This window comes from Cyprinodon variegatus, unplaced genomic scaffold (genome assembly GCF_000732505.1).
Source record: "Cyprinodon variegatus isolate N-32 unplaced genomic scaffold, C_variegatus-1.0 Scaffold709, whole genome shotgun sequence".
Classification (NCBI taxonomy): Eukaryota; Metazoa; Chordata; class Actinopteri; order Cyprinodontiformes; family Cyprinodontidae; genus Cyprinodon; species Cyprinodon variegatus.
This window is the reverse complement of record NW_015151162.1, coordinates 244,198-266,976: the sequence shown is the minus strand read 5'-3', so window position 1 is coordinate 266,976 and position 22,779 is coordinate 244,198. Positions and strand designations below refer to the sequence as shown.

Sequence of the window (22,779 nt, the reverse complement as noted above, 5' to 3'; positions counted from 1 at the left end):
GCGTTAGCGTGGCTATCGAGCAAGTTTTATCCGAATTATAGAGTATTTCCTCACTGAAAGAAGAGCAGAACACTGCTCTGGAGGCTTTTCTCAGAGGAAAATATGTTTTTGCTCTTCTCCCGACTGGTTTCGGCAAGAGTAGCCTGGCTTGTGGTTGTGTTTTTGTCATCTCTCTGTTACTACGTCATATACTTCGTTGATCTGATTGGTTTATTATTCCCGTCTATCACCAACATAGGCCAATCAGCTTACCAGTATTTTCGCCCCTTCCCAAAATTACTTCAACGGAAGGTTTCCAGATGGATATGCAGAGCAAATCCATCTGGCGGAGTCAGGTTACTAAATAGAGGGGGTTCATGCATTATTCAAAGATGAATCCTTTCATGACCCAGATCCAGCATCAGAAGAACCTTACCTAGGCTAAGGGCAGAAAAAAAGAAAAAAAAAAAAAAAAAAGAGCTGAAGAGCTGCTCAGTGGTACAAAGTACTTTTTAAAAAAAAATATGAAATAACATTGGCTTTTTATTTGTAAATCAAGGTCCCAGAGTTAGAATTTAGAGGAAGATGGGAGAGTATCAACTTTGTCTCATATTTACATTAGCATTATATGTAGACCAATATTATAAATAGTTTAACATAGACTTAGATGGATTTATTTTCTCATTCTGTATTAACAAATGTAAACAAAGAGAAATTTCGTTGAAAACAGCCCTAGACAATTTAAATTTTTGTGCAGCCTTGAAAAACAGTAATAAATACATTTTTAAAACTAGTAATATAACCATATGACTGTATATTTACAGTTCTAATATTATTTTTTTTTGTACAAGTACAGTCAGTTTTTGTACGGTCTGTCTGTCCATTCGCCAATCAGCAAATTAAACATCTATTTTCCCCTTCTAATTTTGTTTTAAAACGTGTTTGTTTAATTATTATTTTATCCTTTGTAATCTAATTGCCAAAATCCCCCAAAAATCATTTAATTTATCAGAATTTATCCAAGTGTATCCTTATTTTCATTCCGAACTGATTACCAAATTAGTCTGAAATCAAATAATTATTTATTTTCTTATTTCTGTAATTGCAAAATTTGTAACGTTTTACCTTCTACCACCCAATGGTGGCGTCATGTCGCTCTAACATGAAACAGGAAAAAAAAAAGGCCTCTTTTAAATTAAAGGCATTGACAATGATGTCAAATAAATCGCCGGAGATGTTTAATGCGCATGCGTATTAAACAGCAATCTGCAGGAGCTTCCGGTATGAACAGAAAGATGACGTAGCCGTCCTCTCCTAGAAGATTTCCTTGGCAACATGGAGACAAAGGCCTGCCCCTTTTTCATGAGGATTTCTCCGCGGCCAGCGTTACTTTACGTGTAATCAAGATTACTAAATCGGATTACGATACTTTTATTGTATTTTAGCTCGTGGTTTTTGGCAGAAGTTGCGTGTGAAATGGATGGGTTTCAGCAAGAGACCTGCGGGGAAACTAAATCGGCCATTACCAGCTGGCGTTATCGCCACCATTTCACGTACAAGGCTGATCAGGGTAAAAATATAATCGTCCAATGTAATCTGTGCCTGCCGAGGGTTAATCTGCTGTCCACGTCGAAAACCTCCACGTCAAATCTAAAGAAGCATTTAGACGTAAGTCAGAGTGAAGCAGTGGGAATGGGAAGACCTGCAGTTCAGTTTGTGTTAATGTTTAAATATCGAGTCAATGAATGAACAGCTCCCCTGATGACATTACACATGATCCAATCATGGCGCCGCAGACTCCTCTAAGGAAATAAGTGGCTTTGTTGAAGAATTATATCATCTTTGCAGTTTTTTTTTTCTAAGTTGCACAAAGTTAGAAAACAGCCACCCTGAAAACATATAAAAATTTTTCATCTTTTCCCACAGAGAACACACCTGGGCTGTGAGGCAAGGCCGGATGCAAAGAGAGGAAGGATAAAGGAGGAGTACAACGGTGAGGAAAGCAGACACTGTCAGCTTAAAAAACTCAAAGCGGAGATCATCTCAAAATGTCTGACGCAGTCCAAGATCGATGACCTCATCTTCAGCTTTATTGTGGAGGATTGTCAGTCTTTCTATGTGCTGGACCAGCCTGGTTTTCAGAAACTGATCAGCGGTTTGACAGAGGGGCTAAAGGTCATGGACAGGGTGAGCCTGTTCGCTAGAGTGGACTATGGCCTTTCCAGAATGCGAGAGGACCTGCTTGCCAAGCTCAGAGGCGTCCAGTATGTATGCACCACGGCGGACATCTGGACAGCTAACGACAGGAGCTTCTTTGGCATGACGTGCCACTGGATCGACGCAGTGACTCTGGAAAGGAAGTCCGCTGCCCTGGGGTTCCCACGGTTGCAGGATATAATCACGTATGACTCCCTCGCTGGGCGGATACACGACACCCATGTATCTTACAACATAGAAAGTAAAGTCCAGACCACGGTCACAGACAACGCCAGCCCTTTTGTCAGCGTCTTCAAAGAGTTTGTTGGGGACAGTCAGGAGAGGGACGATGATTTTGGGGTCTTTGAGAATGTGGGCTCCATACTTGAGGGTGAGCCAGAGCAGGACATGCTGTTGTTCTTACCCCCTGTGCAGCGCTGTGCATCACACATCTTGGAGCAGATAGTCGCTGAGGACTTTTGGCAGGCCATCTCACAGGGGCCCATGTGTCAGCTGCATTACAGCTCAATGACCAAGGTGTTCTCAATATGGAGCAAATGCCACCACCTTCAGGTCGGGATGAATGTAGCCGAGGAAATTGGAAAGATGGCGCTGGTCGTCCCGGCTGTTATTCGTTGGAACGTGGAGTACTGCGCCGTGCAGAAGATCATCTCTCTCAGTGAGCGGGAGCTGACGGAGCTCTGTGCCCGTCTGGAGGTCCCACGCCTGCAGCCGGAGGAATCGGCTTTCCTGAAAGAATACGTAACCGTTTTCCACCCTCTTGCGTTTGCCCTCGAACTTTTCCAGGCTGAGCAGAAATGTTACCTTGGTCTCGTCATCCCAACCGTCTTGAGCTTGAAGAACAAGCTGAACGAGCAGAAGGAAGCGGCCAACTACTTCAGCGAAGTCATCAACAGCATCGTCATGGCGATCGATGTTCGATTTCAGGAAGTTTTCTCCAGCACAGAGGCAAGGATCGCCACGGCAACGACCCCTCAGTTCCGTCTGTGGTGGATGCCGGCCTCAGAGAAGGATGAGATGTGCTCCCTTCTCACCACCGAGGCTTCGGAGGTGGACCCATGCAACGTAGACGAAACCAACACCAGCCACAACCCATCCACCATAGAATCGGAGGACGACTTCTTCAGCTACGGGTCTCCCAAGACCTCCACCCAAATCCAGCAGCGAGGAGTGAAGGAAGAGATCCGCAAGTATGTTGAGGGAACAGGGAAGAGCCTCGAGTGTCTGCAGGAATTCCCCAGAGTAAAGCAACTTTTTCTTAAATACAACACCCCTCTGCCTTCGACGGCCCCCGTCCAGCGCCTCTTCAGCCAGAAGAGCAACCTCATGACCTCACAAAGAAACTTTCTTACGGATGACTACTTTGAACGCATCCAGCTTTTACGATACAACAGTAACATCTGTCCTTTGATAACAGAATGACTTTTTCCCCACAGCCTTTCAAGTCATACAGTTAAACCCTAATACGCTAAGTCATCGTTAAATATTATGAATATCTTATATAAGGCACTTTAAGCCAGATGTATTTTTACATGTTTCCATTTCTTCCTGTTTTTATATATCAAGCATAAAAGAGACCAACGATCATCATAACACCATTGGTTCCAACAGTTAGGGAACAAATAAAAGTCAAATTTCTCTTTCATTTTTTTGCCATCCCTCCCCTAAGTTCACATGTTGGATGTTGAGGCTGAATGTCTGTTCAAATTTGAGAATAAAACTGATTTGGCTGTTCAAACTTTTATTTTATTTTTTTGCATAAGGTAAAATGTCTTTAGTACTTGTACAATACCAGGCTATACTCAAGTGACAATAAAAAGAAAGGGGGCATATTTCCTCAAATAATTACAAAGTAGAAAAACTAATACAGTTAGATTTGAATTCATTTTAAATTCATTTTTTTAAATGAGCAACAGCCTGCTAGGAAGTGAAGAAGAGAGGGAAAAAAATACTCTAGATGAAGAAAACATTTGTGCTAATCAGGCGTGGTCTTTTAACTACTCTCGTTATGAGAAAAATGGTTAAATGTGCAGTCTGTGGGCAGAGGTGTCATGTAAAGTACAAATACTTTGTTACCTTAAGTAGAAATTTCAGCTATCTTCACTTTACTGCAGTCATTTTTTTTTTTTTTTATTCTACTCATTACATTTTTTTTGCAATCATCTCTACTTTCTACTCCTTACACTTTAAAAACAAACTCATTAGTTTTGTTTCATTTAAGCCAATTGTTCTTGTGGCCTGTTTGTATTTAAAGAAAAATAAAAACCATCAAAATAATTTGTTTAATCCAGACAATTAATTTTGTTGTGGTTGGACTCGGTTCTGCGCCAACTTGTTCACCACATACCAAAATAAATACGTTTTCAAGAGGATGCAAAGTTAAATTTGACACTTTTACCATTAGTTATAAAACTAAGAAAATTAAGTTTAAGGAAGTCACCATCCAGAATTGTAGGAAAATCTTTAATAGGGTGGTACAGTAGCCAGTCTAAGGTTCAAAGCAGCTTTCCTTATCATTTATCCTGCATTACTTTTATACTTTAAGTACTATTAAAATGGTACTTTCACACTTTTACTTGAGTAAAAAGGTTAAGTTGATACTCTCACTTCTACAAAAGTGTTTTTAAATAGAAAGATTTATACTTTTTCTTGAGTAATAAACATTAACACTTTTGACACCTCTGTCTGTGGATCCATCAAACCTGGACTCAAGGTTTGGCAATATTCTTCCACAGTAGATGGCAGTAGCGAGACTACTGACAGCTTAAGCATCAGAATAAAAAAGTCTTAAAGTATGAAGACAAAATAAAAAAAATCAAAAGACAGGGGAGCCAAAGAATAAGGTGAAAATAAAGGTAAAAGCACAACAGACACCAGAGGCTGCAGACTCACCTCGTGCCTCTGTTAGGGCAGCCATGCAGATGCATATTGGTTTGTTAGCAGAAGGACTTGAACATGTAAAGAAATGTTTACCAAAGGTGCGCCTCATGCCAAGGGACAGTTCATTAAACTTTGGCAATGATCCAGAACATGTACGAGTTTAAGCTAAAATCACAATATGGGTCTAAATGTGCTGATGGTGGAGGCCTGCATTCTCTGAGTGCTTTTCTACTTTCATATCAGATCAACATCTTGCAGACTCACCTGCACCTGCAGGATGAGAATTGAAATAGGCTTAAACTCCATCATAAATATTAACAGATGTTGTTTTGTGTTCTATTCCAACATTAAATGATATTTTACTATTCTACAATAGTGCTTTAATTTGTTGTTTTTTATTTTATGTTTATAACCCGAGGGAGGTAGGTGTGTTTTTTGACATTAAAAAAAATCAGTGAATTACTCACAGGGGTGAATACAAACTGTAGTAAACACGTAGGTTTATTGTGAAGAAGTTTGAAAACTATTAAAATAAAAGTGTTAGATAAGCTGAAACATTAAGTGCTAAAATTACCCACATTATCGTCCACTTCTGCTCCTCCTTAATGGCTTAATGAGAACATTTGGATTGACAATCATTACATTCAGTACGAATGAAAACAAAAAGCATCTGTATTTGTGTCATTTTTGCTCATTTAGAATAGCCTTAAAAAGATGAAAATACATAACAATTTTGGTTATGTTACTTTTTTCTAAAGCTGTTCAGTTAAAATGCATATTTCCTGTGTGTTTTATATCATCTATAATAAAAAAAAAAGTGAATAAAATATTAGTATGTCTTTGTGCACCTTTTGTTATCAAAAAAGGTTATAAAATCAACTAATAATTACTGTGAGTGTCATGTGACAAAAACAGGCAGAAAGAACACATGGGAGGTGGTTTAATAATTATATCCATGACGGATTGTACATACACCCCCATTTATAGCTGGTGCAATATAAGTTAATCGCCAGATAATAATGTTCTGATGGGATATTTGAGCTCTATTCTTGACAGAGATTTCCCAGATTTCTAATTGAGAAGAATAAACTATATTTGCATTTTTCATACTCCCTGTCCATTAGTCTACATTCTATGTCGCAACATCTGTCTTTTATCCATCAAGTCTTCACTTCCTTCCTTGAGTCCCATCTCTTTTGAGATGGGACTCAAGGAAGGAAGTGAGGACCTCGCTCCGTATCTTCTACCTCCTTTGTTGGTGTCTTTTTGTTGTCATTCCTTCCTTTGTCTTACTGTCCATTATTCATTTGTTTAGATGCTTTCTTCTTCCTATCATCTTGTCCTACTCCCTTGTATCCTGTTTTGTCCTTTTCTACTATCACTCCTTATTAAACTTTTTTTCCCCCATCCTCCTCCTTTTAAATGATAAATTCTCCTTCATCCTTGCCTCCTTATTTCCTTACTTTTCCTTTGTGCTTTTCTTCTACCCTTTATTTCTTTAATTCTCTCTTTCCATCCCTATCTTGTGCCCTATTTTCTTTTTGGTCCTCATGTTCTCTGTTGTGGGTTTTGTATCTAAAGGCGTCCTATTGTAGAAATATATATAAATTTACAGGGAATTTTGGTTTAGCATTTTAAAAATGAAAAATTTGTAGACAAAATATTTGTGTTCCATAGAAAAACTGTTTAGGAACCCGAGGCTTTGGTTTAAAAAGGCTGTCGGAGAAACTTAAAGTTGAACTGCTTTGGCAGCATCATGTTGTGCTACCAACTGTATGTGCACAATAGCCAAACATTAAAACGGTATCCAATAGCAACTCAGACAAGCATGAGTATTGAATTGAGGGTCGAGGCCACATTTGCCTACAGAAACGTCCCCTTTATAAATTTACTTCATCAGTTTTTCCAAGACTGATCACATGTTCAGTCAAAATCCCCCAAGAACATTTTGAATTTCTGAAAGATTCTGGTTGAGAGACCTTAAATATACTTGTAGTGATGTATTTGACTTTAAATGTCTCATGCTAGTTAAATTTATTTACAGGCATAAAACATGTAATACATAAAGCTGAAACTTAATGACTATTGTGGTCATGGTGCTTATATGGTCATTCCTGTAAATCCATTAATAGCACATGATGATAAAATAGGTGTCTCAATTCATAAGATATTTAAACACCCAACAGCAAAAAAAACTCCACTGCTGCAGAGTCTCAAGCGTATTCTAAGCCACACGCCCAGATGTCAGCTAAGAGCTTTCGTCTTGTCAGACAGCTGCCTGGAGACCAACGGGAGCCTGTCAGAGAATACAAACCGAATTGAGCGCAGGCCGGGCACAGAAGGAAACTGTCAGAAACACAACTCTGGGGAGAATGCCAACCCATTCCACAGAGAGAATGAGAAATCATAGGATAAGGTTGATTCTTTCAGCATTACTGTGTGTATGAATGTTAAGGTATGCAAATTCTGAAGAGGTTTTTGACAGTTTGCCTATAGCAACCACAGAGGATTATACAGACCTAGCTGTGGCCTGCCGAGAAACTTCACGGCTAACAGAGTTGGGATTTGACTGCACACATCAGATAAGAAGCAAACAGAAGAGAACTTGTGGCGAAAAATAAAATTTTCTACACCACAGGTTTAATGCTTAAGAAAATAAATCTTGGTCCACAGGGTTAGAAAAAAAAATTAAGTTTTTCCTTGTTCTAAAAAAATTGTAAGTTTTATGTTTTTGAGCTGGAAGTTTCTGTTACCGTTCAAGGTAACAAATATAAACTGTTTAACGTCACCGATTTAGTTTTTTGTTTAGCTTTTGCATTCAACATTTTTAAGCATCATTAATGAAATTCAACTAATAATAATGAACCATCGTTTTCTGACTGGATTTTATTTTAGCCTGAATTATTAAACCCTGCTCTTTTTCAAAATCGCCATGCACAGAATTCATCCCTCTCTACATCACTAGATCTTAAATTAAGTGCAGTATTTATGTCCCTAAGTCATAACATATGTTTAGACTATTCTATTGGAGTCATTTAACATTTTTCACTAAGAGGATAAGCCAAGGTCCCCAACAAAGATGTTGGCTATTATGCAATATCCAAGCAGAATAATTTAAAGTTGATTGAAAGAGCATGGGCTGTGGCCAAATCTGGAAACATTTCAGGCTTTTACAGGACAGAAGTTACCACCGTTCGAATCATTGAGTTAAGCAAATCCCAAAACACAAACAGGAAATATTTCAACCTGCTCTAAAGAAGACTAGAACGGGGTTCAGTGGTCCAAATAGATTTCCTTAGAGTATACTTTGCATTTAAACTGCATTTATTTTAGGGAATCCTTGTACCACAGCCTTACGGGAAGATTAGACTCACAAAGAATTGACAAATGGAAAGTTTCCACAGTGACCCTAACCCTTTAATTTATGAACACTTCATGCTTCCTTCTAAAAAGCTTTTTCAGCAGCCCTTGCCACCTGTCAATCAAGCTAAAAAAGCCCACATATAGTTTAATGCTGAGTCTGATTGACCAGCAAACATACCTGAACTAGCTCTACACCACGCTAATGCTAGCCTGATGTAGTCCGACTCAATTCTAGTCAGAACTTCCCCAAACTCAAACCTTGTGGGCGGGACTAAGTTCGGACTGGCACCCAGGCTACGCTAATGCACCCATCCCTGCAAGAAAAGGCCCCTAAAGTAGTGTACAGAAGACCGCTTATAGGAATTTACTGAATTACGAAAGTTTAACAAATGTTTAAGAAAATCTAACTGAAAATACATTAGAGAGGCTAGTGGGTCACTGTTTAGTGTTTCCTTACCTTTTACTTCACTCACTGATTGTTTTTCAGCGGAACAGGATCATAAAGTGGATAAAATTGTCAACATTTAGCACAGTTTTTATAGACATATATTAATAAAACAATACAAATCCAAGTTTAAACCTTTTAATGTTTTAAGAAAAAACTGATGGTATAAAGTATTACTTGTGAAAAGACCCGTACCACCCCATACCACACATAGAACTAGATCATGTTAGGCACAAAGTTGAAGGGTTAACATGGTTTATTCTGTGTTTTTTCCTATAACTTCCCTTAGTAAATTCCCAGTAATCCGTCACCAAGCACACGTCTATGTAATCCTCTTTTTCTTTCCCCCCTATTTCATAAAAGCAGCATGGCAGAAATAAATACTTTTGTCTGTCAGTACAGAGTTAAACTACAATAAGGTGGGGAAGAATTAGAAGGAGTTCAAGACATAGCTGAGATCATTTTTTTATCCTAATGCCCCGTCTGTCACCCTGCATCTGACAGTCCTGGTCACTTTAGGAGGACCTTAGCAGGGCCAAAGTGAACTAGGTTCTCGCAGGACTTGATCCAGCGTTGAACGTTAGTAGCAGCCGAGGACGCGGAGCCTGTCTGCATCACACAGCAGTAGCAAGCGATGTCAGCCAGGGAGAACTCTGGTCCCGACAGCCAGGGGCCACGACCCAGAGCGGAGTTGAGGGCCCGCAGGACAGCAGCTCTCTCTTTAGTGCTGCCGTCTGCCAGCTGGAAGAAAGCAGTGTCCACCCAGCCGTCCACCAACGTGGCCAGAACAGGGTCACTGGGATAGGGTGCAAGCAGCTTGAAGAGGAAGCGTGCCACGTTGGCCTCACCCTCAATGGGACACATGTTACGGACGCTGAACTTCATTTCCAGTTTGGGAACTGCAAACAAGCAAGAGAAAAATATAAAAGTACAATTCAATAAATCTGATCACCAACAAGAAGTTTATTAATATCAATAAACTAATTTAAAAAAAAGAAGAGAAAAACGTAGACCAGGGGTGGCCAAATACATTCCGACAGCAGTTCAAAGAGCACATTTTTAACAAATAAAATATGACAAAAACCTTCAAAGTTATATTTATTTCATAACCGATTCTTTAATAAAAAAGCTTAATGTAGAAAATTTCTTCAGGATCCTGACTGAGTTCAGTGCTTCTTCCTCGTCTTCAGACCAAGCTGTAGATTTGAACTCTAAAAATGTGACAGTGATAGGCATGACGAACAGACAAGTTTATTTATTTCTTAAACAATACACAGATCCCTCCATTTTGGTTAACATGTTCTCTGCTCCTCTCTGCTTTCTTTTAACCTTGTCCTCCCTTGCATTTACTTGAGTAGCTTTATAAACAAAATTTACTTTTAAGATAGTTTTACTACGCTTTTACTGCAACTCTGAAATCGTTCAGATGAAATAACTGCAAACGAGCTGAGCGTCTTTGCTAGAAAAAGGCGGAATGGAGGAAGTGTGTTGAGATTGGAAAATATTTCTCAAAATAAAATTCTCCATAAAGAGCAGCTAACCTTTGCCGCCCGTCACCAGACTGCTTTCACAGAGTGATATAATACAAGAGTTATAACTGAAGAAGAGAGTCGACTTAATTAAAGTCCCAAATTCAGTTTCTTAGGAAATTTGGATACTAAATGAACACAGTAAAAAATATTTTTTCATATTGAAAGGGTTATCAAGTGGAAAGTCTATTAGGGCTGGAGCAAATGATTATTTTGCAAATCCATTAATCTGTCAATTATTTTTTGTAATTTATAATTGGATAGCCAAACTTTTTACGCAATTAAACATGGTGAAAATCAAACTTTTCCACTTGAGGAGCTCTGGACAGAGCATATTGACAGACAATTTTCTTTTAGCTTAAATGCAAAATGTTTACATATTTTTTTCTACAATCTTGGTATAATGACTGCTCTAAGTGGGTTGCTCGGTCACAGTCTCTATACTCCAGTTAACAATTAATCGATTACTAAATTAGTTGATAATTATTTCAACATTCGATTTATCAGGGTTAATCCAATTAATTGTTTCAGCCCTTAAATCCATATCCATGATTTCGCAGCATCAGTGGGGCACAGCATGGAGCCAATAGGTCTGTAGCTCCCTATAAAGGGTTAATGAACCCCACTGTACAAAACCTACCCACCTTTTTTAACCGCACTTTTTCCTTTCGCTCAGTGTTTCATTAAAATGCTCAGACAAAGCTCAGCCTTTTTAACAATGCCCCTTGCTATTTGACCCTTTATATGAAAAACATCCTCAACTGCCTGCTGGATGAATGAAGTCATCAATCTTCAAATCTTCCGTAATACCACCATTATCTGAGAAACCAAATTTGGTTTTTATCAACAATAACCATTAAAATAAGCTGTGATATGATACTTAAAACATATCAATTAGGAATTACTGTAGTCTGAACTGATGTACTGCACAAAATGTACTTTTGAGGATAGATTAAGTAAGTAAAATGCACAGTAATCAAGTCAGATTCTGCTTCTAACAGTTTGAAATAAAAACCCCAACAGCAGTTTCATAAATCTGAACCTAACCAAACATTACAGGCTATAAAAACTATGTGAAATCACATTAAATATTCTGTTTTTCCCTCATTCTGCTGCTTTCAGGTAGCCTTGTTCCTGATAATTACAACCATCGATCAAACACGGCTCCGCCTCTGAAAAGCAGCTGAACACCTACTTCAAAGCTCATGTCTTTTTGTTTCTTGTAATTACTTTGACCTGTTTAATAGCATGGTAATTAGGTTTTATAATAATATCGGACAAGCCGTGCAGCAATCTGCCCACATGCTTTCAGAAGAAATTACATCCAAATTTAACAGAGTCGCTGTGTAATAAGCCTGCACTGTTCAGCAGAGACGTGTGGTATGGTAACACTTTTTAGAGGACACTTTGTACATTATTGTAGAATTGGAGTGACTTCAAAAAAATATTTAAAACCTTTAGATGCTTTCATAAGATCCAATACCACCCATAATTTTAACGCATAGTAGATGGACTGTGTAAAAATAAAGAAGCAAGTAAATAAACTTCCATGCATGAATAACGTTTGATATAAAACTGCACTGTGGCTTTTTCTTGACACCATTTAAAAAAGGGTCAGATCTGAGAAGTAGGCATATTTAATTGTCCTGTCAATAGATTCTCCAATCTAGGCTGTAGATGGCTGCAGCTCCTCCATACCCTACACCTCCAAGCTGCCTCTTTGTGTAGTATTCTTCTTGCCCAACCTGTGAGCAGAACACTCATGCCTTGGTAGGTTAGGTCTAGATGGTCAAAGCCCATGATACCATTTTAAAACCAACCTTTCTTTTAATTTTTATCTCTTAGTTTTATTCGCGAGGTGCATTTCTAGTCTTACGATGCTTTTCACTGATGTTCTTTATCAGACCTATGAGGTCTTCACAGAACATATATGCGGGTTTAAATCCCTCAGAATTAAGGCTGGACTTTGAGAATCGATCAGAACCGGTTCTAACATTTCAATTCCCCCCTAAATCTTTGAAATCTTAAATTTTTGATTCCTAGTTTCCTTGCCCAGTTCGCTGCGTAAAATCAGCAAAGAAAAATCTGCAGGAGTGTGTGCACAACCATCTGTCTGGGCAGCAGCATTCAAAAGAGTGGATTAATGTTTATTAAAGAAACAACCGGTTGGTTACCTATATCCTTTGCATATTGCTTAAAGAATGGCACAAGTCTGACATGCGTAAACACTGCTGGACTCAGGATGAAGGTGTCTTCTTTGACCCACTAAAACAAGGTAGATTTCCTGTGGGAATTTGTTCCTCTTCTTACTTCATAGCACACCTTCTGTATGGAGAGCAAAGCCATCATATTTTCTTCCTTTTACTTTACGTTTTAAGATGAGCATACACTGTATATTTAAAATCATTGTACTCAGTTACAGCGCAAACTGCACAACGAAATAGCAGGGTTTAAAACTTCACAGCTCATGATGCATGTTCTTACACTGTACGGCCTGACGTTATGATGCGATCTACCTGCTCACACTGTACGTCCAAAAAAGAGATGGCGCTGGTAGAAAAACGCCCGTTTGCACCTGCATGAGGTTCTGGTAAATCGGTTTGCAGCTCTGCTTGAACAGCAGGATTTGACCACGAACACCTCACAAACTGGATTGATTTTCTTACAACCTTATGATTCCTGGTCTGGAGGTGGTATGGAGAGGCTAATCACCCCTTGTTAACCCCTGTATAACATACGACACAGGAAGCATGATGAGGCTGAAAATCGCCCTGATCCAAAAAATTCTTACATGACTGCAGAATCGGCCCGAAAAGGGTAAAAACTCGTACAGTGCATGTCCACCATTAACAGATTACCTACTAGATTTTCTACACCTTCTGAATACAATGTTAAGCACTTCTAAACAAGATGTGCCAAACCTATGAATAGTTCCAAGCATAACTTCATCTGTTGTTTACTTTAGTACATTTGGGATCCGTTTTATATACTGTAATAAAACTAAACAAAATGACAGAGTATGAAATCTGATCATGCCTGCATCCACTAAAGTCAAACATCTCTACTTCCACATCCAGTTAAGTGGAGCTGAGATGCAGTAAACGATGCTGGGGAAATAAATTTAGTCAGGATGCTTTTCAGCTGCACTGCTTTTTTCTTCAGCTCAGACACTCATCCCATCATCGCACTGCAGTCAGAATCAGGTAAATAAAATTATAAATTTGTCTTATAGGACATAAGTAACTGCAGCATTAGATGGTACATAGGTGTTAATGTGTTTTTAATAGGGTTTTTAAAAAGAAAGCCCCATAAGAAATTCCAATTCCATGAAAAGATAATTATTTTGATTTATGTTAAGAGTTCTTAGCTTTGATATTTATGTACTGAATATTGCCAAATAGATGGAATGTAACAGAAAGAATTTAGGCTTCACTGAATTTGATCAACTTCACCTCACAATGATTTAACACTTGCATTGGTCTATGACATAAGATCACAATGCAACACAATGAAGTTTGTACTTCTGAGAAACTACAAAGTTTAGTGAGAATACTTCAGAAGGGCAATGTAAATATTCTAAGATTCCATTAGAGGACAAGTGTTACCAGCTGCCGACAAATTATAGGTGAAGCTATAAAGCCTTGATTTGAAGTGTTGCAGTCCCTGACCCAATATCTAGCATGCTAAATATAATAGAGTTGGTGCAGGTTGTTTACTTAGAGGTCGGGAGCAGAAGCAGCTAATAAGAATCAAGAAATAAAAAGAATACTATAGCAAACAAATATACAGCCAGCATGGTGGAGAGTGAAAAACGCAATTTCTGCTCGGAGCCCAAAAGCCTTTTTTATATGTGCATGACTGTAACAGCCTCAGGAGTATAAACGCATGTCAACAAAAGCAGATTAAAACACAAGGAGCTACTTGGATGAAGATGTAACAATGAGAAAAACTTATGTTCAAAAGAACTGAAGTTGATAAAAAAAACAAAAAAAAAAACTAACAAGTCAGAGGCTACAGCTGTTAGGAGACCTTAACAGGAACAATTGACCAGAGGGGAAATTTCTTCAATCAGTGAAAACACCAATACATCAATGCAAGAAATTTGAAGTGATACCAAGCTGGTTAACTCTGCTGCTTGTTCTAGAAACATTATTGCTTTGTTTTACTCTAACATGTATATTGTGATCAACTTAAAAGTTAAACTGGGAACATTCACCACTAGACAGCTCTTAAAGAGGAATAAAACAAAACCTCAATGTCTGAAAAACCTGCATCATAACATAATGACAATTGTAACTAAAATAAATAAAGTATAACATCTGCAAAATGGTGAATCCAAAGGATGCAGTATTTCTTAAGATTTTATATAGTGTATGTGCCTTGTAGACAAATTTGCTGACTTTAAAGCCAGACGACCTTTACTTCCAGTGGTTGAGAATCTAAGACTCAAAAAAACGTGGGTTCATTTCAACTGATTAATTATCTGCAATCATAAGCGGTATTAACCCAATTGATATTGTGCAGCCCTGATCTCCAGCTAAAAACAAGAGAACTTAGGTTAAAGTTGCCATCATGTACACGTATTAGAGGTTCCTTACCATCCTTCCATATGAGGGTGAAGCCCAGCTGGAACATATGACGTGCATAGCTGTCTGCGTGTTTCGGACCGAGGCAGGACAGGAGCTGCGGTGGCACACTGCTTACTGAAGAGTGGACATGGACAGTGGAGAGCACCCGGTAGCGCTGGCACAGCAGGCTATGGAGCACCAGCAGGGTGAGGGGTGGCTGCGCAGGGTTTGCATTGATGACAATGTCACGTAGAGCACCCAGGTCCTAATTGCAGAAAAAAAAAGTTAGTGTGTAGTTATATACCAACACTACTTCCAATATAATAAAGATTAAGCTACTTGGCAGAGACTTTACAAATTCTTGAGAAAATGAAATAAAAGGTACAGTTATGTTAGCTGAAAATGTTGTCATTACATTAATTTGAGGCTATTGCAGTAAATATGCCAACATGGACAAACATGCATTAATTCCTTACCTTCCCCAAAAGTGTGTCTAAGTTTGGACTTCCTTTAAAGATGTCACAACTGGAGCTTTGTGAGGACAGAGTGTTGCCAACCGTTACATCCAGATCTGCGTCTGGGGTCATCACGGTCTTGGCGAGGCCTTCCACGGCTGCCTTTAACTCATACAGCTTTCTTAAGATCTCATCCTGACGGGCCTCCAGAGCCTTAACAGCTGGGTCTACGTCCCCATTCTGGAAAGATGTAAAAAAGGAACTATGCAAAACTGAAGACACTGAGAAAGACAGTCAGACCAAGTGTAAGTGCACACCCACATCCTAGAATAGCTGTGGGGGGAGAAAAAGATAAACAAATCTTAAAGTTTAAAATTCACTTATTACTACCTTACCTAAAACCGTGAAGTTTCAAAAAAGCTTTATACCCAGGAAATTTGGAGCAGATTAATATTCAGCATCAGGGGACAAACAACCAATTAAGATGGTTCCAGAAATCAAAACAAAATTATTCTTAACATTTGCTTACAAATAAGAAAAAAAAAAAACAGATGATGTTTTGAGGACTATTAGAAAATAATTATTTTTAAGTGTATATCACAGGAAGCATCATTAAAGGGAAGCTTTAGATGCTGCACATTAATCCTGGTCTATAGGAGTGTGCAATAAATCAAGATTTTATAGGAAAAAATAAAGCAAATTTTGATCAATCTATTCCTGTGTTCATAAAAAGCGTTTTCCTCAGTGTCTCAGGAAAAAAAACATATTTTCATAAATTCTTCCTTTCCCTTTTAAATATGGCAGGATGGATTTATGCAAACCCTGATATCTATCATGAACACAGCAAACATAACTTTGGAGATCAAGCTAAACAAACTTAATCAGTGTCATATCTGCTTGTTGCAGTTAATTTGGGAAACGACAGGCTGCTCATTTTATCAGCTACTTTTTAGCAGCAGGTGACTCTTTCCTTGTCTACTGTGTTAAATATAATGTAGGCTATGTATGAAACAGTCATGAAGTTGACTTAAAATATATAAAAGGATGATCAAGCATATGATAATAACATGCTCCTTTTTAATCACAATTTCATTTCTATATTATTTTTCAATAAATCTCTGCTATTCGTTGTTTAACATGTTTATGACATCCAGTCCCCTGATCAGGAAGCTAACTTTGCTGAGCATAACGCTAACATTAATCGGAACATAACAGAACTAAAATAAAAATATGTAACAGCCAGGGGTCACAGAGGAGGCAATAGATCCTGACTGAAACTAAACCAGCGGTTACCTGGAGCGCGTGGTCCGGGCTGCAGCTGTTCTCCTGCCTCGTGTGGATATTCGGTAACTTGTACATGCAGGTGGGCAAATCAATCTTTATTTCCGGACAGACGGTCTTTACCTGGTACATGGACATGGCGGAGGACAACCGGAGCAGTGCCGAGGACAAACAGTTAAAACATAAAACACAAATATCCTCTAAAGAGGTGTGATGTTGACAGGCAGCTAATGCTGCTGCTGCTGCTGCTGCTGCTGCTAACGGCTAGACCGGAAATAGAGGCCCATGTGACGTCACGTCCGGTGAATAAAAACTTCTTAAAAACGTATTTTATTTATTTATTTAATTAATTTAATTTAATATTTTAATTTATTAAAAACGTCTTAATAAATTTTGCAGTACTGTAGCAAATGTATATGGAAAGTGGTAGGTAATATTTATATTTTTTAATCTAAATGATACATGCTATAATTTATTAAATTAGTTTTACTATTAAAATACTTTGTAAAATTCGGTATTTTATTTTAAATACACTCTTGTTCAAATGAATTTTAAATGTACATTTCTAAGCGAATATCTCTCTATTAAAAAAAAAAAAAAAAAGAATTTGGTGGGGTTGTGAAACAAGAATTTGGATTGAATTAATATTTACCCTGGTTCATATGTTTTGTTTTGTTTTTTTCTCATAGAAATGTTACTTTCAAGAGAACTTGAGATTCATAAGATAAACTACTTAACTAAGTGAAATAGCTAATGCTTATTCCAATATAGTCAATAAAAGAAGCAGGCCTAATCAAAAAATATTAAAATAATTGAGGTAAAATAATAATAATAATCAATTCCTTCTTAATTGCTCAGATAGTGTTTGTTCCAATTGCCTGATTTATGATGTGATCAGACAAAATGTTACTATGCAAATTCTTGTATGAAAAAAAAATCTAAGAAAAGTTTACAAAAAAAAAGATATAAGAAAGAATCTCTTTTTTGCCACGTAAATATTTTGAAGCCTGCTATAGATGTAAATTATTCCTGAATAATACGAAGCACCTTTACTAACTAATACCGCTGAATCATGACATCAGTAAAACAAACACAAGAGGGCGCCATTCTATTATTTAAGTTTTTTCCTCCCAGCAGTGTTGAGGTTTTACAGCGACAGATAATTATGTACAATTATTTGAACATTTAACAAATTTTGCTTAAAACATAGTAGTTCCATAAGTTTATGAAATTATAATACTAACCTACCAATTTAAGTGGGTAATTAAGTAAAAAACAAATTAATTTATTCTGCTAAAATAAGGATTTCTGTTGAAATGAGTTTAATAAGATATAAACTGTGAAGGTGAGGTTTCACTGCATGTACTCCAGTTATTCCCATTATTGGCCACCCATATCCATTAAATATAATGTTTAGAAAAATTAGGGTATTTTAAAATCTCTTATCTTATGTTGTATGGAAAACTGACCTGACTTTACTTTTGGATGGTCAGAGTTCAGTATTAGCAATAAAAAAAAATCTGTTTTGTTAGTTAGTTTGGTTATTTCTAGTCTCAGGGCAAGATATGTGATACGATGTAGAAATCTTTGTATCTGGAGAGTTGTATTTACATTTTACATTTAATTCACATCTTACAGCAGTAATCTGTGCAAGAAATTAAATTTAATTCTGGACAAACGTTTCCATTAAGCCTTTAGTTGTTGCATATTATTTATTGCATATTTTTAAGATATGAAATTGTTTCTTTTAAAGAAGTACTTGAATACTGCTTAGATTTAGAGTCTTTTTCTCAATTTTTGTTGTTCCTTTTTTATATTGCATTAATTTTATAAAAACAGCAAACAATATAGCTACAAATAATTGTAGAAATGGAATTTGACACTATAGGTTTTCATCAAGTAGACATTGAAATAATTTTATAATTGCTTTACTGACAAATAGAGTTGAGAGCAAAAAAAAAAAACTTTTATTAGAAATCTCTCAGTTTGTTTCCATTTAGTGGGTTAAAATGGATATACAGATTTGTTGGTTTTTGGAAATGAAACATTACATGTTCCATTTGGGAAAAGTGAAAGTAAATCAATATTAAAAAAAAAAGGAGTAGAAGTATAGCATGAAAGGTGTAATTAAGACACGAAAGAAAAAGTTTATAACAAAAAAAAAATCTTTATTAGTAATGACAAAGAACATTAGAGAAAAAGTGATGATATTACAGGCAAATCATACGTTTCATAACAATCTTCTTTATAAATTGCAGGAAAATATAAATGAAATGTTTGAGGTTGTGGAAAAAAATGTAATGTAGAACATACACCAATTAAATATGTGGCATATTTCGATGAAACAGAGATGCTAAAGAAAACTAAAAAAAAAAAACAGGATTAGAATGGAGAATGAAAGGTATCATGGGAGAAGTGCAGATAAAGAAGAATTAAAAAATGAAAGAAAAGCATTATTCCCATGTCTGTAGAATGCAAAACACAAAAAAATTAATTTAGTGGCGGTTGTGGAGTTACATACAATACGTACAATAGGTGGCAGTATTCACCTTAAAGCTATTTCCAATCTGTCAATAAAGGAAAAGAAGAAGCTACTAATTAAAATGTTATGCTCAGTGCTGCTGCAAATCTTATAAATACATGTATGATATTTGAGCCAGCAAATAAATGCATAGAGAGTAAATATGTGATAGAGGAGTTATATTGGTAAACTTCTGTGCCACATCTTGCTCCTCTGCACCTGAGATCTGAGGAGGCTAGTAGAAATGTCCATGATTAGGTCTAACGTTGCACTAGCTTGTTAACTCTAAATTATTCACATTCAACTGAGTTAGCAGGAGTTTGTGGTTTTCTTAGCTTACATTTACATTTTGTAGAGCAGCGATGATTTCCAGAGGGTCAACCAGCACAAAAGGACAGAGAAAGACTTTGATTAGACACACCATCGACAATACCTAATAATTATTAAATCAACCAAGTTATCTAGGTGTGCTAAAAATAATTACATAGATTTTTTAACAGATGGTAAAGCTAGTTGTAGTGATCTGATTGTTTATGAAATAGCCACTGGGGTTTTTGCGAACATCCATCTACAGGGTTTTACAGAAAATATTCCTTAAAAATAGAAATAATCCAGTGGGGAAGACAAAAAAAAAACTTGCTGAATATAGTAGGTTTAAAAAGACAAGGATCAACAATCATTACATTATGCAAACTCAACACTGCAACACTCAAAAGGTTGGGGCATAATTTGTTGTACACCTTAAAGAATGTACCCCCTCTCCCTTAGGTATATGTAGATGATAGTCTTGTGTAATTTTGGATGAACAGAGTATCGGTGCTGGGTGTCCAACCACTTTCCATCTCTTTACTATATAGCCAACATTGAATGGCAAATTTTACTACAATTATCCAAAGCTTAAAACATCTTAAACTGGTTCCTTGGAGAAACATTTATTTCACTGTACTGAAATGACCTCCACCGTCACCAGCTTTCAGTACAACTGAACAACCTCTTTATTTAAATGTACTGGAGATTTACATCCTGGATATGCAGATAATAAATCTGCTAAAGTTGTGTGATGTGTCATGTTAAAATAGACACCTTGCTGCAGCGATGAAGGCTAAACCTGCTCCTAGCAAGATCAATATTGTTTTTTACAAGAAGAATTCTAATATCATTTGTTGTAATATTTGTTAATGAAAATGTCAAAATGCTTTAAGCTATACTCAGGTTTTAGTCGCAGACTCTTTTTAATCATAGGCATGTTTGGATGAACTAACACTCATGACTATATTGTCCATGAGTAAACCATGAGCAAACCTCTCTAACCAGACAGATTGCCTCCATTTTTCAGTAAGTAAGGCAGAATAAGTTTGTCATGGAAGACGATTGCCACCTTGTCCTATTTGTGCCTTCTCATTTGGAAAAGTCTGCAAAGTACCGGTCTCCTGCTTCATGACAGCCATTACCGAGTCTGAGGATGCGTCAGCACATGTAACAGCTGCTCAGGGCTTTAAACAGGGTGTGGCGTATAAGTTCATGTTGCAAACGTGCAGCAGTCTATCTAACAGACACCTCTTGAATCACATTAGACAACTGATCATTTGCTTCCACGAAAAACAACTGACTCAGCGCAAAATACATTTTAAGAAATCACCTTCCACGAATGTCCTGTGTGTTTTGAAGAATGGTCAGTGATACACATGTGATCCATCATTCATAAATAATGAAGGGAATCTACACGCATACATCATAAGAAGAGGCTCAGCTTGAATGAGAGGAGAGGCAGAGCTGTCATCCTCTGCATTATGGATAGAGTTCCTATGAAGAGCCCCATTCAGGCGTCATAGCATGGCGGTGAAATGTTTTACACTGTTTCACTGTGCACACAGTATCAGGTAGCATTATCGCTGATAGTTTGGTGGAAAAGAGTGAAAATGCTTCGTATTTTTCAGCCTTCCTGGTTTGCATGAACACATCCGCTTGTTACCAGCTAAAGATGGGAGGTGCATTAAAGTTTCAGGCAAACTTAATCAGTAAGATGAGCCGGACACTCCTTTCTTGATATGAGTTTTTAGTGACAATGAAACTAGGCCATCAATAATTGAGGTACGACACAGACAATCAGGATAGGCATTTGTGTCAATCAGCACAGTTGTGAGAATCCAAAAGGCTAATCCAGAGAAAAAGCACTCTATATTATTAACAGTTGCATGAAATGTTTGAATAAACTGAAAAAAGCCCTGCAATTGTCAAAAAAATAAGTTCTAGATTTTTCTAGCTGTTCTTTACAGAATACATGAGAAAAAAGCGTACTTACAAGATACTTTTATTTAACGAGTATTTACTGTTTTTAGCTTTGTGAAAACAATCTATTCGTCTTGTAAGGAGCTTTTGGATGATTTTTGTTGTTCATTTTTTCACAACTATCCTGAGTTGAGAAACATAAAAAAAAAGAATCTAAGTGTATATGACAAAAATATAAATTAATCATTAGTCATGAAGATGATTAATTAACAACCATTTTAAGTAATAAGGAGACAAATGGTGCCTCAAGCTGCCAAGAAATTAAAATCTTTAGTCAAACACAGATAACAAAGAAAACGTATGATTCCTTAGTCTAATCTAGTGCTTAAATGTATTCTATGGAGAGCCTATGTATTGAAAAGATAAATGTTTTAAACATTTTTCAATAAAGCGGAATACATCCAAAATATTTTTGACTATAAAGTACATCAAAAAGAAGTCAAGTGTTGTCAAAGTCTTGCACTGATGTACTGATATTTTTCCAAACCTCTTTTACAAAAGCTATAACAACTATGTGTAGCCCATAGCTTTCAGAAACATTAGAAGTTGCCAGTCTTGGGTCCACTTTTACACCTCCACCTCTTCAGACTCAGATACTTTTGTCTTTACACTTTATGTACACCTATTCTTAATCTATTTTTTCATCTCTGTGAAGCACTGTGTAATGGTGTGCTACCTGTAAACAGGGCTTTATAATGAACTTATTAACCAACAGGACTTATGTCTGAGATGTCCATGAAAGATACACATTTTTGTTGGTGAATTTTCTCTGTTTTAAGGTTGACCAACATGTTGTACATCCTCCTTTTGCTGAAAGACAAATCACTGTTTTCTAGGAGGGTGAAATATATCATAAAATAAATCGATGTAACATTTATCTATCTGATACATGATTCGAATATTAAATCACACACATTGTTACATTCAATAATCAAAACTACATTTTATATAGTGAATTAAATAATTAAACATGTTTAAACCCTTTATTGTTAGGTTTCATGAGGCTGTATCACTGTTATTTTTAGAGTCATTGGCTGAAATGTTGGAGAAACCCGGTCAAAATGGATGAATAATTAGTTCCCATAAGGATGCCATGGTTATAAAGGCCTTTCTCTAGCATTCATTGGTTAAGAAGCAGGGTACACCCTCAAAAGATTTTAGTCATACAGACACACACAATCCCAATCCCAGTACACCCCTAGCCCTACTTTTAAGCCTTTCCCCCAACATTTTGCACATTCCCCTAAGGGTA

At 37.0% G+C, this 22,779-nt stretch overlaps 2 protein-coding genes across 4 annotated transcripts; one reads left to right on the top strand and one right to left on the bottom strand.

Moving 5' to 3' along the window:
• Positions 1 to 1,305: 1,305 nt before the first annotated feature.
• Positions 1,306 to 5,493, top strand: LOC107097588. Of its 2 annotated transcripts, none has more exons than XM_015394788.1 (2): positions 1,306 to 1,549; positions 1,906 to 5,493. In XM_015394788.1, the coding sequence occupies exons 1-2, from the start codon at positions 1,460 to 1,462 to the stop codon at positions 3,616 to 3,618; spliced, it is 1,803 nt and encodes a 600-aa protein (XP_015250274.1). In that variant the 5' UTR covers positions 1,306 to 1,459; the 3' UTR covers positions 3,619 to 5,493. The 2 variants fall into 2 exon arrangements, with proteins under 2 accessions (XP_015250274.1, XP_015250272.1); XM_015394786.1 differs by having other exon boundaries at positions 1,306 to 1,647.
• Positions 5,494 to 9,008: 3,515 nt separating this feature from the next.
• aimp2 (aminoacyl tRNA synthetase complex-interacting multifunctional protein 2) lies at positions 9,009 to 16,977 on the bottom strand. 2 transcript variants are annotated; one of them, XM_015394785.1, is made up of 4 exons: positions 16,841 to 16,977; positions 15,458 to 15,676; positions 15,012 to 15,246; positions 9,009 to 9,783 (listed from the first exon to the last, which is right to left on the bottom strand). In XM_015394785.1, exons 1-4 carry the CDS (start codon positions 16,853 to 16,855, stop codon positions 9,395 to 9,397), a joined length of 858 nt encoding a protein of 285 aa, XP_015250271.1. In that variant the 5' UTR covers positions 16,856 to 16,977; the 3' UTR covers positions 9,009 to 9,394. The 2 variants fall into 2 exon arrangements, with proteins under 2 accessions (XP_015250271.1, XP_015250270.1); XM_015394784.1 differs by having other exon boundaries at positions 16,730 to 16,961.
• Positions 16,978 to 22,779: the final 5,802 nt, after the last annotated feature.